This window comes from Triticum urartu, chromosome 1 (genome assembly GCF_003073215.2).
Source record: "Triticum urartu cultivar G1812 chromosome 1, Tu2.1, whole genome shotgun sequence".
In the NCBI taxonomy this organism is placed as follows: Eukaryota; Viridiplantae; Streptophyta; class Magnoliopsida; order Poales; family Poaceae; genus Triticum; species Triticum urartu.
The window spans coordinates 547,281,013-547,300,980 of NC_053022.1; the positions used below are offsets into that span (position 1 = coordinate 547,281,013).

The following is a 19,968-nucleotide window of genomic DNA, read 5'->3' on the forward strand; positions in this document are numbered from 1 at the left end:
AACTAGGACGTGCGTCATGATATTGAAGAAGGATGGTGGGAACACCAGCTCAAAACTGACAAGACATTGTGCCACATCACTCCTTAGACTTGGTATGATTTCTGGATCGATCACCTTCTGAGAGATTGCATTGAGGAATGCACATAGCTTCATAATGGCTAATCGGACGTTTTCCGGTAGAAGCCCCCTCAATGCAACCGGAAGTAGTTGCGTCATAATCACGTGGCAGTCATGAGACTTTAGGTTCTGAAACTTTTTCTCTGGCATATTTATTATTCCCTTTATATTCGACGAGAAGCCAGTCGTGACCTTCATACTGAGCAGGCATTCAAAGAAGATTTCTTTCTTTTCTTTCGTAAGAGCGTAGCTGGCAGGACCTTTATACTGCTTCGGAGGCATGCCATCTTTTTCATGCAAACGTTGCAGGTCCTCCTGTGCCTCAGGTGTATCTTTTGTCTTTCCATACACGCCCAAGAAGCCTAGCAGGTTCACGCAAAGGTTCTTCGTCACGTGCATCACGTCGATTGAGGAGCGGACCTCTAGGTCTTTCCATTAGGGTAGGTCCCAAAATATAGATTTCTTCTTCCACATGGGTGCGTGTCCCTCAGCGTCATTCGGAACAACTAGTCCACCGGGACCCTTTCCAAAGATTACATAGTGTAAATCATTGACCATAGCAAGCACGTGATCACCGGTGCGCATGGCGGGCTTCTTCCGGTGATCTTCCTCGCCTTTGAAATGCTTGCCTTTCTTTCGACATTGATGGTTGGTCGGAAGAAATCGACGATGGCCCAGGTACACATTCTTCCTGCATTTGTCCAGGTATATACTTTCAGTGTCATCTAAACAGTGCGTGCATGCGTGGTATCCTTTGTTTGTCTGTCCTGAAAGGTTACTGAGAGCGGGCCAATCGTTGATGGTCACGAACAGCAACGCCTTAAGGTTAAATTCCTCCTGTATGTGCTCATCCCACGTACGTACACCGTTTTCATTCCACAGCTGTAAAAGTTCTTCAACTAATGGCCTTAGGTACACATCAATTTCGTTGCTGGGTTGCTTAGGGCCTTGGATGAGAACTGGCATCATAATGAACTTCCGCTTCATGCACATCCAAGGAGGAAGGTTATACATACATAGAGTCACGGGGCAGGTGCTGTGATTGCTGCTCTGCTCCCCGAAAGGATTAATGCCATCCGCGCTTAAAGCAAACCATACATTCCTTGGGTCCTTTGCAAACTCATCCCAGTACTTTCTCTCGATTTTTCTCCACTGCGACCCGTCAGCGGGTGCTCTCAACTTCCCATCTTTCTTTCAGTTCTCACTGTGCCATCGCATCAACTTGGCATGCTCTTCGTTTCTGAACAGACGTTTCAACCGTGGTATTATAGGAGCATACCACATCACCTTCGCAGGAACCCTCTTCCTGGGGGGCTTGCCGTCAACATCACCAGGGTCATCTCGTCTGATCTTATACCGCAATGCACCGCATACCGGGCATGCATTCAGATCCTTGTATGCACCGCGGTAGAGGATGCAGTCATTAGGGCATGCATGTATCTTCTCCACCTCCAATCCTAGAGGGCATATGACCTTCTTTGCTGCGTATGTACTGTCGGGCAATTCGTTATCCTTTGGAAGCTTCTTCTTCAATATTTTCAGTAGCTTCTCAAATCCTTTGTCAGCCACAGCATTCTCTACCTTCCACTGCAGCAATTCCAATACGGTACTGAGCTCTGTGTTCCCATCTTCGCAATTGGGGTATAACCCTTTTTTGTGATCCTCTAACATGCGATCGAACTTCAGCTTCTCCTTTTGACTTTCGCATTGCGTCCTTGCATCGACAATGACCCGGCGGAGATCATCATCATCGGGCACATCGTCTGGTTCCTCTTGATCTTCAGCAGCTTCACCCGTTGCAGCATCATTGGGCACATCGTCTGGTTCCTCTTGATCTTCACCAGCTCCCCCCGTTGCAGCATCACCGTATTCAGAGGGCACATAGTTGTCATCGTACTCTTCTTCTTCGTCGTCTTCCATCATAACCCCTATTTCTCCGTGCCTCGTCCAAACATTATAGTGTGGCATGAAACCCTTGTAAAGCAGGTGGGAGTGAAGGATTTTCTGGTTAGAGTAAGACCTGGTATTCCCACATTCAGTGCATGGACAACACATAAAACCATTCTGCTTGTTTGCCTCAGCCGCATCGAGAAACTCATGCACGCCCTTAATGTACTCGCGGGTGTGTCTGTCACTGTACATTCATTGCCGGTTCATCTGCGTGCATTATATATAATTAAGTGTCCAAATTAATAAAAGTTCATCATCACATTAAAACCAAAGTGCATACATAGTTCTCATCTAACAACATATAGCTCTCCAGAGCATCTAATTAATTAAACCATACATTGAAACTATGTAAAACATTTCAATGCGAAAACAAATGCGATCATAATCGCAACCAAGGTAACAATTGATCCAACGGCATAATGATACCAAGCCTCGGTATGAATGGCATATTTTTTAATCTTTCTAATTTTTAAGCGCATTGCATCCATCTTGATCTTGTGATCATCGATGACATCCGCAACATGCAACTCCAATATCATCTTCTCCTCCTCAATTTTTTTTATTTTTTCCTTCAACAAATTGTTTTCTTCTTCAACTAAATTTAACCTCTCGATAATAGGGTCGGTTGGCATTTCCGATTCATATACATCCTACATAAATAAAATCTATGTCACGTTGGTCGGCATAGTTTTCATAAACAATAAATGAACCAATAGTTATAAAGATAATATATATACCACATCCGAATCATAGACAGGACGAGGGCCGACGGGGGCGGATACCAAAACCATCACACTATATAAGATGCAATAATAAAAGTAAGAAAATAATACAAGTATCTATGTAAACATACAAGTAAGAATATTTTTCCTTTCAGAAAGAAGATAAGAATAAGAGGCTCACCACGGTAGTGCCGGCGATGAGCTCGGCGCGGGTGATCGACGGCGGTGAAGACGGGGACGGGGCCTGACGGACCGCTAAACCTAGACAAATGTTATGGAAAATGGAGTTTGGAGGTCGAGCTTGGAGAGGAGAAAGCTTAAGTAGTGTGGCTCGGGCATTCCATCGAACACCTTGTGTGCATAGGAGGTGAGCTAGAGCACCACCAAGCCCTCTCCCCCTCGGCCAGAGAAAAACAGAGCACTGGGGTGCTCTGCTCGCGAGCAAGGGGTATATATAGGCATCTCATTGGTCCCGGTTGGTGACATGAGCCGGGACTAAAGGGGAGCCTTTGGTCCCGGTTCAAGCCACCAACCGGGACCAATGGTGGTGGGCCAGGAGCGAGACCCATTGGTCCCGGTTCATCCCACCAACCGGGACCAAAAGGTCTAGATGAACCGGGACCAATGGCCCACGTGCCCCGGCCGGCCCCTGGGCTCACGAACCGGGACCAATGCCCACATTGGTCCCGGTTCTGGACTGAACCGGGACTAATGGGCTGACCCGGCCTGGACCAAAGCCCTGTTTTCTACTAGTGAGGAGGGATTAGAATGGGAAGAGGCGGGACGAGACTTGCCTGCTCCCTACGCATGTGCCCATCTGTGCTCCCGCTTACGTGGATTGATTTGATTGGAACAAAATAAGGCCCATCCCCATCCCCTTAAAATCAGGGAGGAAGATATTGGATTAGAAAAGGAAAAGAGAAAAAGACAGCCGTAGGATGAAGTGGGAGCACGGATAGAAGCATTGGGAGGGAGCAGGCAAGCCAGATCCAAAATCAGGTAGTCCACAAAGAAGCCTTATTAGCGAGACACATCCGTACTCTGCTTGGTCTCATCTCATGAGCTGACCAATTTGCTATTATTGCTGATAAAAGGTACTTTTATTGACTCAAAGTGTCTTCGTATCAGAAAGATACGGGCACAATAAGCACACGGCCGGGGTCTCTGCACAATTAAGATGTACATTGACTTGTGTGATTAAAGTGGTTGTCTGAAACATGTCAACAAACTAACCGTACTCTCTACCCTTGATTTTGGCCACTTCCACAAACTGGTACCGTGACCCTCGAAATCTCCTAAGAGAGAGAAAAACCGTAGAGATCTGGCCAGTGCTTTCTAACCGGCCGGCAACACTGGTGTAGCGCATGTCCATTGCCATATGTGTTATGAAGATCGTGGCTCTCAAGGCCAACCATGTCAAAACTCGACCACAAAGACACAAATTACCCAGTCTAACACCAGCCAACAAGAGCAAAATTCTAATTGATGGCCTGCTCTATAATATTATACCCTCCAGTTATTAGTTTACATATGTTCTTGGCCTAGCACGGCAGGAACTAGTCTTGCACAGCTGAAAGTTAAGGCTCGTTACCTCAACAATGTAGACGTGATCAGAATATATGTATGCACGCACAAACACACCGGTATCCTACACTCAATTCGTCAACGCCGGAGGAGAAGGAGATATGACGACGAGCAGGGAGAAGAGGTGGAGCCTGGCCGGCGCGACGGCCCTGGTCACCGGCGGCAGCAAAGGAATAGGGTACGTGCGTTTTTCTTGAGTTTTGGAGCCATCACTTACTCTCAGAAGGCATCATGCTTGATTCATGCGTACGTACGTAGGCGTGCCATTGTTGAGGAGCTCGCCGGCTTCGGGGCGCGGGTGCACACCTGCTCCCGCAACGCGGCGGAGCTGGAAGAGTGCCGCCGGCAGTGGGAGGATGAGAAGCTGGCGGTTACCGTCTCCGTGTGCGATGTCTCTGTGCGCTCTGAGAGGGTGAAGCTCATGGAGACGGTCAGGGAGTCCTTCGACGGCAAGCTGGACATACTGGTAAGCTCTAGCCGAATTTGCCTTTGCTTCATGGAGGTACTTTGATTTAATAATACTTTCTTCGTCTCAAAATAAGTGTCTCAATCTTTATTAAAAAAACTTTATACTAAAATTAGGACCAAGTTTTTTTACGAGAAAAGTTAATACAAGGTTAAGACGCTTATTTTAAGACGGAGGGAGTATATGCCGCTAGGACCACGTTACGTCATACTAAAAAAACTTGGTGCATTTTGATTTAAACTACGGCAAAACTAAAAAAGAACTTCAGGTTCACGCGGTTGGGCTAGGCTCCCATGTCCAGGTTTATTTTGGTTAATATATAGAGAGCACTCCAAATGATCCACCTTTGTCGTTTCTTGGATTCACCATGCCAGATTTTTTGCTAAGGTGATGTTGAATGGATGAAGAAAGTGTAGTTTATCTCATGCTAAATATAGTCTGTACATACCATGTGGTAAGCGTGGTAAAAGCAATTTCAAACAGACAAAAAAAATACAGTTTGTACATGAACTCACATTTATAGTAGTTGTCTAAGACAAGACTGCAGCCAACAAATTGCCTGATTAATGTCTTATTGGTGTGATATAAATTGTATTTTCAGTTAGGTATTTCTCAGCATGAAGCTAACAACCTCAATTTTGTGTATTAGACAAAACAAATATTAATAATATTACCTATTGCTGGTTAAAGTCTTCACTTAATAAATGGAATATATCAAGTGAAGGAGTAATTGAAAATCCCAAAAAAGATCCACGGGATATATGAAACTTTCTTAACCCGTGCATATCGACAACATAGGTGAACAATGCAGGGCAATTGGTTTTGAAAGCGGCTACAAAGTGGACGGCGGAGGACTACGCACAATTGATGGAGACTAACTTAGAGTCAAGCTTCCACCTTAGTCAGCTCGCGCACCCTCTACTCGTCAACGCCTCTGTACTTGGAGGAGGTAGCATCGTCAACATCTCCTCTGTTGGAGGTATATTTGGCTACCCAGGCCTCGCACTTTATGGCATCACAAAAGGTACATATGCGCCTGACAAGATAAACAAGCTTATGGAATAATACTCCATGCAATAAATGTGGCCTAACCTCTTGTTTTGGTTTTTGTTTCTCATTTATACATGCTGGCTCACATGCAGGAGGAATGAACCAATTTACAAGGAGCCTCGCCACTGAGTGGGCTAGAGACACTATTCGTGTGAACTCTGTTGCCCCAGGCATTGTGTCGACAGACATGATCAAAGATGTAAGTGTTGAGATTGTATTGTGACTCTATCTGGTTTTTGGCTAGCCCTGTTCCAAGTATATGATGTCCTAAAAATACCCAGCAATTACTGAGATCAGTCAGATATATCTAACTGATTTATTGTTAAAACATTTTATACTTATCTAACTTCTATTTTGGTCCTGACATATATACTTTGGTTGTTGTGGATGCAACAGTTAGAGGCGGATGCCCTTGAGGAAGCATGCTCGCGGATCCCGATGGGCCGGAGTGGCAAGCCAACGGAGGTCGCTTCAGTGGTGTCCTTCCTTTGTATGCCCACGGCGTCCTATATCACCGGCCAGGTTATTTGTATCGACGGCGGTCGAACCATTTATTAGAGTCTACTACCTCCGTCCCATAATATAAGAACGTTTTTTACACTGTCACTAGTGTCAAAAATGTTTTTATATTATGGGACGGAGGGAGTAGCTGCTAGTGCTACTACTCCGATTGGGGAAAATAAATTAATTAATCAGGATATACCTACATCATGTTTGTCGATGTTTGGTCTCGTTACAAATATAGGAGTATGTTGTTCTATGACCATGTATGGAGTAAGAAATGCCTAGAAGAAGCATACACTCCAGTTATGCTCACATGTAAGTTCGCATTTTTGTTATGACATACGGCCGCATTGATATCAATCGCGAGCATTCGAGGACTCATTGCAACTCGTTAATATCATCGATTGTTTTGTAGAAACAACCCATGATATTGATTTTTAGAACTAGTACTTTTTCCTGGCTAGCCACGGGAAATGCTTTAGTCCTGTGAAACAACATGAACGACGCGGGGCTCTGCTTCATGTCTCACACCTGCCCGGCTTGGTTGGGTTGGGGTGGTGGCCCTCCCACCACTGCTCGCAGGCGACGCGCTTCTTGCGTGCAGGTCGCTGGCGGGGGGTCGTGCTCCTCTTTTGGCTGGCCTGTGGAGGAGGGCTGCTGGGTCTGGCTGGCGGCTAGATCTGGCTCGTCGCGCAGTGCTGCTGGGCAGCTTCAATGGCAACAAGGTGTGGTGGTGGTCCTGTTTGGTGATGGTGCGGTCGCTATGCAAGGTGTGCGGGTCAGTGAAGGCTCAGGCAATGGAGGTGCTGGTTGGCGTCACCAAGTGTGTCGCGGTGAGGTTGTGATGTTCCGGGTGAAAGTCTGGCTGGGGTTACGGCCGGCGGCGGCAACACCTGTGGGCATCGTCATCCTTCTTCGAAGCATCGCTGGGGAGATCCGTGTATTCTCATCTCCTAAATCAAGCTCTTCGGGTGAAAGCCAAGATCCTCTTGTAGGATCGGGCGGTGGCGGTGTCTCCAACACCGATTTCCCTCTTGAGGGCGCTGCCTTGAAGATCGTGATCCCTCTCGCTCTTCCTTGAGGCTGCACGTGCACGACATCATGGTCAGCCGGTGCCCGGCTAGCGGTGCGGTTGTTGCGTTGCGACTTGTGTGGCGACGATGATGGCTGCAAGATGAGCAGGGTCATGGCTTGTCTTCATTGTCGATAGTCTGGCATGTTCCTGGGGTTGAAGTCGGAGCTGCGGTATTGCGGGGCGGTACTACGGCAACGATGCCAAGCAATGGGCACATTGTACTCTCTCGGTCCAAGGCGCGCTCATTTTCTCTTGCGAGGCTCGTCATCAAAGTCGGAGCTGCCTCGTCCTCGACACGTGAGGTCGATTGTTTGGCCTCGAACGGCAGGGTTCCGTGTACCATTCGTTCGGAGGGGTCTTGACGGGTCGTCAACGACGAAGTCAGAGTCGCTTGCTCGGGGAGAGGTGATGACGATGACATTGCGGGCAGCCTCGATGGTGTCCTTTCCTCGGTGGTGTGTGTGGGTCTTGTGGGTGCCAGGTCGGTCGTGTGACTTCTCTGTGGGCATGTTGTAACGATTTTCGTCCGGGTTTCCTTAATTAACAGGGCAACTTTCTTCGACCTTTTTTAATGAATAGGGCTCTAAGGGCCGTGTTTCAAAAATAGCTGCAATAACCACTATGACAACGAACTTTCTTGTGCCCACTCACTTCTTTTTCTCTACTTGTGGCAAATGTAACGTTAAAAAAATATGTTCCTTTCTCGTTTTTTGTTCTGTTAGGCTGTTTTACTATATTTTTTTCTCCTATTTAGTGTTCTTCCTTACAAAAATTATTCAAATTCATGAACTTTCAGGAAAATATAATTTTATAAAAAATGCATGGTTTATTTTCAATTTTGTGAACTTTTTTCACATTCCATGAAATTTTTATAATTGTTGAAATATTTTTATCTAAATCGATGAACTTTTTACAAATCCATAAACCTTTTTTAAAATCTAGTGAACCTTTTTAAATTTCATGAATTTTCCTCAAAATCGATAACCTTTTAAAATTCACCTTTTCTAATCCATGAGCTATTTTCCAAAATTCGACGAACTTTTTTGGAATTTGTGAACATTTTTTCAAAATTGATGAAGTTTTTTGAAATTACGATTTTTTTTTAATTCAAAATCAACGAACTTTTTTCAAATTTGCAAACTTTTCTTGAATTTGCGAACTTTTTCAGGTCAATGAACTTTTTCAATTTTTTGCTTTTTCAAATTTGAGATTTTTTTTCCAAAATCATGACAGAAACTGTTTCAAATCCATGAATTTATTTGAATTCAAAGGCTTTTTCTGATTTTCTTGAGGCTTTATTTTATTTTATTTTTCACAAGTCAATCGTTGATCGGTCAACTGGTCAAGCATCAACAGGTCAACCATTGACCCAAAGAAAATGAGCTGCGCGCCTGCCAAGTGATCACGCCGCGCGCTGATAGGTCGGCCCATATATGCAGCCGCATGGGCGCTGGAACCCATAACCTACATACAAGGCGCCAATTAGGAGATCTTAGCATTGTTTCCACTTCGCGTGAGTATAGCCGCGCCCCAATATGACGCATTTTTTTACATATAGAAGTGTGACGCACAGGGTCCAGGCGACTGGGCCAGCCCTACGACCACGACGCGAAGCATGTTTTCTTATAATGTGTGAAGCAAAAATGCCAAGAAAAGGAGCGTCCTCGCAACTTCGACGAACCCAAGACCTTGAAGTGTAATTGCCAGCTGCTGACAAGTACAACAACTAACTGTTCTTGATTGATACGAATCACAAAATTATTAATTTACAAACTTCAGCGCTAGCAATTCAAAAACATTTTTTGAAATGTTCAACAAAATTTCTTAAAAATTGAACAAATTTTGGAATTCTGAATATTAAAAAACAAATAAATTTTGAAAACATGAATACATTTATAAATTCCCCAAACATTTTTTAAAATGTGAAAAGTTTTTCAAAATTGCAAACATATTTTCAAGAACACGAACAAAATTTTGAAAACAATGAACAATTTTTGAAAAACATAAATAAAAACTTTGAAAATCAGGGAAAATATGAAATTCTGAACATTTTTGAAAAATTTGAATATATGAAAATTGTGAACCATTTGTTGAAAATAAACAAATTTGTAAAACATTAAAAAATCCAAAGAAACTTTGAAATTTATGACCTTCTGAAAAAAATAGAAACAGAAAAAAGAGGAGAAAGAATTTAAAAAGAGTGTAAAATAAATAAATAAAAACCAAAAGAAACCAAAAAAACCCAATAAAAGAAACAAAAACGGGTTCAAGGAACCTTCTAGAATGTTCCAAAAAACATATATGAACTCCTAACATGTTCCTAAGCCAGGAGAAAACGTAACAGTTAACATTGCCTCGCCCCCTATCGGTCCCTAGCATGGTGTCGGTGTCCAGTGCAAAAGCACGACACTTTGCCGCAATAAGCGGCATATAGGGTTTACCAGAGATGACAACTAAGACAACCATGCATGCTAAATAAGCATCACCTCACCTGCCCTTGGTTGTTGACACTAGACTAATCCCATCTTTGTTCGCAAAGACGCACATTCTTTGCTGCCTGCTTCGCTATGTGCACATGCATATGTGATTATGTTAATTAATTTTTTACTCTTTCCGTGTTTGGACAAAATAAAAGAACAAACATGTTAGTAGGTCAAATGCCAGAGGCAGGGTTCATTGATTCATCTTAAATCTTCAAAAGGAGGCAATCAAGTCCATGATGGTAAGCAAACTGATCAGCTTCTTACCTCTCATAATATAAGTACCTTACCTCAACAGAGCTGCACTGTTAGGACAGATCTTCTCATTTCAGGAGCTAAAATTTATTCTGATGCCGCTTTCAATTGTTCGACGATTCCAGGACTTCTACATGGAACAACAGCTACTGGAGTTGGAGTGTTTCTCTGTTTTTTGCAGGAGCAAGCTGAGGTTAATGTGCAAATTCAAGCTTCCACTCAAAACACAAGCACGCCTCTTCAAGCTGAAGCCCTTGCTTTTCTTCTTGCAGCTCAAATTGCTCACAGGCTTCACATTAATAGGCCTACTTTCCTCACTGATTGTCTCTCCTTGGCAAAAGCGGCAGCAGAAAGAAGTGTTTTGGCTGATTCTACCCCTTGATCCATCAGGAAATATCTTGCTGAATTTTTCTCTCTTACTAAAGATCTCCAAGCACATGTGTTTCATATATCAAGAGAGATCAATGGCATAGCTCACAATGTGGCTTATCAGGTTCTTAGATGTTGTATAGAACCTTACATTAGTTGTTTTGCTTCAGCTCATTCAAATAGGGCATGCCCTGTAGTTTCCCTCCTTTCCAATATCAATTTTCAGGGCTATGTACTTCACGTTGTAAGATGTTATTGAGCTGAATAAAAATGTTGGCGCTTTGTGCGCCTTTCTCTGTTAAAAAAAAAGTAGTATAGTTAAACTTTATAATTTTTTTCTTACACCCATGTTTAAATCACCATGCTCTTGTAAAAAAGAAAGGGCTAAAAACTGCATAGCAGTATTGGGTAGTCTCTTACTTTTTTTATCACCGACGGCAACTCGCCTCCAAAGGTGCCACTTTTCAGCACAAAGACAAAAAAAAACAGTGGCCAAAAATCGTATGACCCACGAGGATGACATGAAATGAAAAGAATCGAGAGACGAATCAGCTGCGAACAAATTAAGCTTTATGGACAAAGTGTCAAAATCAAAACAAGTCAGATTAGTTAGAGCAAGCAAGCAGGTTTCAACTTGGTGTGATTAAAGCCAACGACGACATTACCGATCTCTGTGGTGGGAGTGGGACCCACCAGTGGAAGCTGACAGACCATTTGCATGCAGTTTGCACATCTCAATGGTGGTCCTTCAGACCTTACGCAACGCTCCAGCCATGAGGGTTTCTTTAACCGCGAGGAGATGAGCCCGCCGTCGCCACTGGTCATGCAGACTTTGCCTGCCGTTTTCTCCGACGACGGTGAGGTGAGTGGCGAGGGAAGGACACATAGTCGATGGCAGTCGCTTCTGGGCCGTCAGCATATATATTCATCTAAGTATAGGTTGATCCTTACGTCTAGATACATTCGTTTGAGTGTTAATTAATATGGGACGAAGGGAGCAGTGTGAGTTGATCCTGATTTGGAAATGTCACGACGCACTGGATCGGATTGGAGTAATAGGCGAACAGCTATGAGCCAAACTAGGTCAACTTGTAGGGTGGCCGGTGTTTGTGTGTTTCACACAATGGGGATCTGGAAGCAAGTTTGGCATCTGGATCTTGAGAGGTGACAATCATGCTCCCTGATGCTTGCCCTGGCTTGGTTGGTGGCACTGAACTGATCCCATGCGTTGTTCGCACATGGCAACATTCTCTTCTGCCCTGCTTTTCTGTGTGCACATGCAAGTGCGATTATGTTAACCGGTACGGTCTTAGGCCTAACCAAAAACATGCTGATTGGTCAAATGCCAGAGGTAGGGTAGGTTCATCATTATTATGTATGAAGATTATAAATTTTGTCCAGATCCATGTTTAAAACATGGCTCTAACTATATCACATCTAGATGTGAGATAATATCTCACATCTAACATGACATCAACCTACATGGCAGCCTCTTTTGTTGACAACTACGATTAGTTCCTCCCTCCCTTCCGTTTCCAACTTCATTCCCCAGGCCTGTTTGTTTGTCCTGGATTGTTTGTTTGTCGCTGCCCAACCCACCCCCATCACCCGCTGAAGCATTGGACACACATTTGTTATTGACATGTGCACGTACAGCTGCACGCTTGTCTCAAAACACACACACACACACACAGCTGAACGCACACTGAACACCACCATACATGTGTGAAACAATACGTAGAACCATGCATTTTTGTTTTCACTCTACATGCCACGTGCGTACATGCAAGAGTGAGATTATTTTTTTTATTTAGTATCGAGAAATGTTCCCTGCTCACTGAAAAAATGTTCATGAAAAGTAGCATTGTTCGCATGTATTTTTAAAATTCATGCAGTGTAAAAAAATCGTGCAGCTTTACAAAAATGTTCATGAAATTTAGAGAATATTCACATAGTTTAAAAAAGTTTCATATAATGCAAGATAAATGTTCCAATGTGCATTTTTTAACATATACTCCTATAATAGAAAGTTAAAAAACATGTGCTTGAAAAAATGTTAATCATGCATTTGAAAAAAATATTAAACATATATAAAATTTGGTTGGGCTTGTAAGTGAGACAAAAAAAGGTTGGGCCCTAGTTGCGAGTCGAGAGTGGACTTGCAACTAGGACAAAAATGTTTGGGCCTAGTTGCGAGTCGAGGGTGAACTTGCAACTGAGACAAAAAAAAGGTCGGGCCCCGGTTGCGAGTCAACAGTGGACTTGCAATTAGGACAAAAAAATATCGGGGCCGAGTTGCGAGTCAAGAGTGGGATTGCAACTGGGAAAAAAAGGTCAGACTCCAGTTGCGAGTCGAGGGTGGACTTGCAACTGGGACAAAAATAGGTCGGACGCACAGTTGCGAGTTAAGGGTGGGCTTGCAACTGGGACAAAAAAGGTCTGGCCCCAGTTGCGAGTCGAGAGTGGACTTGCAATTAGGACAAAAAAATGTCAGGGCCCAGTTGTGAGTCAAGAGTGGGATTGCAACTGGGGAAAAAAGTTGGGCCCCAATTGCGAGTCAAAGGTGGACTTGCAACTATGACAAAAAAATGTCGGACCCCCAGTTGCGAGTTAAGGGTGGAAATGCAATTGGGAAAAAAGGTTGAGCCCTAGTTGCGAGTCGAGAGTGGACTTGCATCTCGGACAAAAAAGGTCAGACCCCCAGTCCATGGTGGACTTGCAACTGGGATAACTACGAGCCTAGTTGCAAGTCGAGGGTAGACTTGCATCTGGGACGAAAACCAAACTACAGTCCCAGCTGCGAGTCAAGGGTAGACTTACAAAAACACGTGCTCCATTTGCAAGTCGGGGGTAGACTTACAACTGAGACAACTACAAAACTGCGAGCCCAGTTGCGAGTCAAGGGGTGACTTGCAACTAGGATTAAACAAATTACGGGCTCAGTTGCAAGTCAAGGATGGACCTACAAAAAAGCGATGAAAAGTAAAACATAGGTCGAATTTCAAGTCAAGGGTGGGCTTGCAACTGGGATAAAACAAACTACGGACCTAGTTGCGATTCGAGGATGGACTTGCAACTGGAACAACTAAAAAAATTATGATGCGAGTTGCGAGCCGAGGGTGGACTTGCAGCTCGGACAACTAAACAAAACTACAATACAAGTTGCAAGTGCAAGATGGACTTGCAGCCGTGACAACCACAAGCTATGGGTCCAGTTGCGAGTCAAGGGTGAACTTGCAACTGGGACAACTACAAAACTACGAGCCAAGTTGTGAGTTAAGGGTGAACTTGCAACTAAGATGAAAACAAACTACATGCCTAGTTGCGAGCAAAGGGTTGACTTGCAACTTGGACGCTAACAAACTACGAACCCAGATGCGAGTCGGGAGTGAACTTGCAACTAGGATGACAAAGAAAACACATGCATAGTTGTGAGTCGGGGGTGAACTTGCATCAATGACAACTACGAATCTATTTGTGAGCCGAGGATGGGCTCTACAAATTCTCCACCATGCCACAAAAAACGCACAACGAAAACAAATAGAAAATAAACAGGTCGTGCCTCCCAAACGACAACATATATGGTTCATATCTAACGGTATATAAGTTAGGTGAGACATTGTTCACTCTCATGTACATGATAATTAGCAAAACTAATCAGAAACAGAACCCCTAGATCACGCCATAAAAATGGTTGAACAAAAAACGGACGCACAAGAAGATCGACAAATAGACACCAGACATACGACACGATATGAGATGCGCGACAAAATAATCCGCAATCAAGATTTACATGACATTTAAAGCAAATAGATGACAGTGTGATTTTATTACGGATTTAAAAAAATAAAAAAAGAAAAAAAAAGAAAAAGAAAAAGAAAAAAGAAATGGAAAAGAGGAAAATATAAAATACAAAAACATGAAACTACAATAGTTCATAATTTAAAACAAATAATGAAAACAGAAAAGAAAGAAATGACAGAAAAAGAAATAAAACGCCACAGCTCATATATAGACTAGAACCCATAAGGTACGAGCCAAGCACAGCTAGCTAACGTAGCAGCCGAGCGCAGCTACCTGACGTAAGCTTCTGAAACGGAACAACCGGTCAAAAAAACGTAACGCTACACGAGTGCATGTTTTAAAAAAACACGGATCTTAAAATTTTCAATCAAATGGCTTAAGAGTTAGATGTGAGATAGGTATTTCACATCTAGATGTGAAATAGCAAACCTGTTAAAACATCGTACATATTTTTGCACACAGCATCGCTGTGGTAGTCTATTTTCGCACCGACGACTAAGCCCCAAAAGTGACACTTTTTCTCGGCAAAGGCATAAATAAATAATCAGTGGCGACTAATCGCGCGACCGCCGATGACGACGTGAATTGAAATGAAAAAGAAACCGAGATACAAATCAGCCGCGAACAAAAGCGTTGTCGACAAACATGTCAAAATTAATTAAAACAGGTGCTTTTCAATTCAAACGTAGGTAGTGGGTGAAATTCACGTTACCCCCAACAACGGCCGGGCCGGATTAGTTAGAGCACTTAGCTTTTTTTTTTAGAATAGCACTTAACTTTCACTGGGTGTAGATTAGTTAAGGCACTTAGCTTTCACTGGGTGTTGATTTCGAAGCCAACGACACTATTATCTCTATGGTGGGACCCACCAGGGGAAGATGGCCATATCGTTCGTTGCAGTTTGCACATTGTGACACAGTGGTGTGGTAGCTCCAACGACTCAAGATGCTTATATTATTGGAACAAGGGAGATCATGGAACATCGGTGTTATCAATGGATGAAGCTGCACTGTATTTTGGATACGGTTTTTGTACACTCAGCAAGCAAACCTTGGTTGGTGTTAGGAGGTGTACCATGCATGTAGTGCAGTGGCGCACATGTACTACTACTAAGGGGCCGTTTGGTTTTACGCCTAGCAATGCCACACTTTGCCGTACAATGTTGTTAAACTTGTCTAAGATTAGTTTTTTAAAATGAGAGCTACAAGTTAGCCAGCCCAAGGGAATCTTACTACATTTTTGTGTGTATGTCATGTGGGGTCCTAGTGTGGCTTGCCTAAGGTGTGAGTCAAATTTGCCTAACCTTAGGTGTGGCAATCTTTGGCAATGTTTTTCATAATGACAAATAGTGTTTGTTATAAATGTTATATATTTCACTTTGGCGATGTGATTTATGTACATCAGAGGTGATAGGACATGTGAGTTGCTGGCGTTCGTTAGGATGCTCTACCCACCCAGCTGGTTGTTTATCTAACGACTAGCAATTCTATTTTGGCGCCATCGACGCCGAGATCAGTCCACTAAAAGATTAAGTTAGCTGAAACGACATGATCAGTAGGTTGTTACAGTTTTTAATATGGTTACACACGTGAAAGCTAGCAGCAAGCACAGCCACACACGCGTACACGTCACTGCATGCCGGGCCCGGCGCGCATGGGCCGCCGGATGTGTAGCGGATGGCTGGGATGCGTCCTCGTCGGAGAACACGCGAGTTGACGTGGCGGCCACTTCAACGCCGTCGCCTACCAGGTCGGCATGCAGGTGGGTGCCACTGATTGATAGCTCGGGCCCGCACGTCATGGACCACCTACCCGCCGGGCCACGTTGACAGTTAAACTGGCCACGTGACACACCAACGCCACCCGTTTTTAAGTTGGAGATTATGTGCAAATAGCACCCTGGAGTACCGTGATTAGTAGCACGGCACTCGGTGAAACTATTTCTTAGGGTGCACTCAAAGTCTCAAAGGAACGAACATTGGCTTCTGGTGATAGGGTCACAAGCTTGGGTCGTCATTAGCATGGCAAACCGTGCAATGCATGATTAGTCTAGCGATCACCGTGTGCTACCCCTAGACAAAGGCTAGTTGCTCACGGTTTTCTACTTCTTGGTAAAAGTCTATGCTAAGATTTGCGTTCGCCTTCGCAGTCAACTCCAAATGGTGCGTCAAGACCCGGTCATATAAAATTAGCCACGATGTAGGTAGCATTTTGATATCGGCAAGTAATTCCGTGAGTGTATGTATGATGTCACTTGGAAACTTCTAGTATTGGGTCGTCTACGATGTTAGAATTACGTGTGCCTGGTTTTTTTAAGAGGAAATGTTTACGGGATATTATAGAATTGGCACCATGATGGCAAAGAAGAACATGCATGATTAAGGCCTGTCTACGTCTCTGCTGACAAGAGAGCTCTATATCAATGTTTTACTAAGAGAGCTTTATATCAATGTTTGAGATTTACCGTTGTTTGACTATGATGGCTTTATATCATTCGACTAAGACGTAATGTAAGAGAGCCTTATATCAATGTTTGTAGAAATCGATTGAGACCTCAATCGATTAAGATCTAGCAAAATTGTATAATTAAGCAATGGTTTTAACTTGCCAGGTAATATATCAATGTTTTGATGATTCAAGACAGACGTAGTCTTGTCCATGAGTACAATTTTTTTCTATGGGTGAGAGTGACTTTTTGATCACACAATAGTATATTGAGTGGTCTTAAAAGCTTGAAAGTCATTTATGAAAGAGACTTCAAATGATATGTTGATACCTTGAAGAAAATAAATTCACTAACCTAACTACCATTTCTTCAATGGTAAGGACATTTTGTACGATTATGTTGGAGTTTCCGCTTTTAATATTAGAAGCTTGTATTGAGACTAACTGTTGCATCAACGCTTATACAACAGCATACAAGACCCCCCCCCCCCCCCAAATCGTAGCATACCTGGGCTCGATGAAGCCTTCAATAGGGCCACAAGAGGGATCGTTGACGGTGAGCTGCCGATTGCCATTGTCATCGACACGAAGCAAGAGGTATGACAACCTCTTACCTAGAAACTGGTGCCTTTCAAACGTAGTGGGTGAAAGTCATGTCACCCCCAACAACAGCCGGGCCAGATTAGTTAGAGCACTAAGCTTTCACTAGGTGTTGATTAGTTAGAGCACAAAGCTTTCATTGGGCGTTGATTAAAGCCAACGGCGTTGTCGGCTCTCAATGGTGGTAGTTCCAACAACTCGGATACGGGTTATCTAATGGAAGAAGAAAAAAGGAGAGCATGGAAGAATATCTAGTATGTTCGTCCATATCAATCAATCGATGGATGAAGCTAGCTCCACCGTATTTTGGGTACGGTTCCTGTACACTCATCAAGTCATCAAGCAACCGTTGGTTGGTGTTAGGCGGTGTACCATGCATACATAGTGCAGTGGTGCACAACTGCACATGTACTAAGATTCTTCATAATGCAAGTAGTGTTTGTTATAACTGTTATATAATTTATCTTGGTGATGTTGGTAGAGGTGATGAGAAATGTTAGTTGGTGTTAGGCAGCTACCCACCCAGCTGGTTATAGTTACACAAATATATACTCATATTTTAATGACCAGCAATTCTAATTTGCTGCCATCCACGACCAGATCAGACAACTCAAAAAACAAGTTAGCTGCTTTAAATAAAACAAGTTAGCTCAAAACAACATGATTAGCAGACTTGTTACTGTAAGATGATAAGCGTTCCTACTCCCTCGAGGGGAGCCGCGGTCTGTATATATTGATGATGGCTGAAGCCAAGCCTTGGCGTACAAGGAAGATTACAAGGAGTTTGAGTAGAATACGTAAAGGAAAGGAGTCGGAGTTTACATGGAACAATATTCTCTAACACCCTCCCTTAATCTTAACTATCCTAGATTAAGATTACTCTTAAACTCCTCAAATGGTCTTGCTGGTAAAGCCTTTGTAAAGCCGTCTGCCACTTGATCCTTAGAGGGAATAAACCATATTTCAAGTTTCTTTGCTGCAACCCTTTCTCGCACAAAGTGAAAATCAATTTCTATGTGCTTTGTCCTTGCATGAAACACAGGGTTTGCAGACAAGTATGTTGCTCCCAAGTTATCACACCATAAACATGAGATACGATTTTTCTTGATCCCCAATTCCTCAAGAAGTGATTCAACCCAAATGATTTCAGCAGTTGCATTCGCCAAGGACTTGTATTCAGCTTCTGTGGTTGATCATGACACAGTTGCTTGCTTTCTAGCACTCCAAGAAATAAGATTGGACCCGAAGAACACTGCAAAACCTCCAGTTGATCTTCTATCATCACTGCATCCTGCCCAGTCAGCATCAGAGAATGCACTCACAAGAGAGGAGCTAGAACGTTTGAAATGAAGTCTTGTTCCCATAGTATGCTTCACATATCTTACAATTCTCTTGACAGCTGACCAATGTGCAGAAGTGGGAGCATGCAGATATTGACAAACCTTATTAATAGCAAATGAGATATCTGGACGTGTGAGAGTTAAATATTGTAATGCTCCCACGGTACTTCTATACCTTGTGCTCTCTTCTTCTTGAAGTGGCTCACCTTCATATGCTGAGAGTTTTTCTAAGGAAGACAAAGGTGTAGGTACTGGTTTGCAATTCTTCATTCCCATGCGAGACAAAAGTTCAATGATATATTTCTCCTGATTTAACACAATACCATCTTGAGTCTTTCTGACTTCAATCCTGAGGAAGAAATGCAAGTCACCTAGGTCTTTCAAGGCAAACTCGAGCTCAAGTCATGTAGAAGTGCATTAGTAGCATTTTGTGAAGAACTTGCAACTATGATATCATCAACATATATAAGCACAAAGATGACTACTCCAGCCTTGTTATAAATAAACAAAGACATGTTAGCTTTACAGGCAATGAAACCAAGATATTTCAACTGTAAGCTTAATCTGGAGTACCATGCTCTAGGTGCTTGTTTTAGACCATAGAGTGCCTTGTCAAGCTTGCAAACATACTGTGGTGACTTCTTATCATCATATCCAGGTGGTTGTCTCATAAACACTTCCTCTTCCAGAACACCATGCAAAAACCCGTTCTGTACATCTAGCTGTCTTAGGCTCCAACCCTTAGATACCGCAATGGCTAGCACAAGTCTGATAGTTGCAGCTTTCACAACAGGACTAAAAGTGTCCTCATAATCAACACCATAACGTTTCTTAAAGCCCTTTGCAACTAGACGTGTCTTATACCTGTCAATGGAGCCATCTGCCTTCTTTTTAATTCTGTACACCCATTTGCAATCGATGATATTTTTGCCTTTTTGGTTTGGTACAAGATGCCAGGTTATGTTCCTCATAAGTGCGGAATATTCCTCATCCATTGCCTTCTTCCACTTAGGATCATCAAGTGCACTACTCAACGTTGTTGGATTCTCATGAAATACACAACATTCCATATGCTGGTATAGTTCCATCTTTTCTTATTTTAGGATTCCGAATACCTTTCTCTAGACGTGTCATAACCCGTGAAGAAGCTGCTGGCTGGACCTCAGGAATACTGGCCACAGAAGATCCTGGCGAGTCTGCATGCGCTG

The 19,968-nt window shown here is 43.2% G+C and overlaps 1 protein-coding gene across 1 annotated transcript; it reads left to right on the forward strand.

The window, feature by feature from the left end:
- Nucleotides 1-4,474: 4,474 nt before the first annotated feature.
- On the forward strand, nucleotides 4,475-6,564 carry LOC125538783 (noroxomaritidine/norcraugsodine reductase-like). The gene is made up of 5 exons (XM_048702074.1): nucleotides 4,475-4,551; nucleotides 4,632-4,839; nucleotides 5,638-5,863; nucleotides 5,982-6,088; nucleotides 6,286-6,564. The coding sequence occupies exons 1-5, from the start codon at nucleotides 4,475-4,477 to the stop codon at nucleotides 6,445-6,447; spliced, it is 780 nt and encodes a 259-aa protein (XP_048558031.1). The 3' UTR covers nucleotides 6,448-6,564.
- The last annotated feature ends 13,404 nt before the right edge of the window (nucleotides 6,565-19,968 follow it).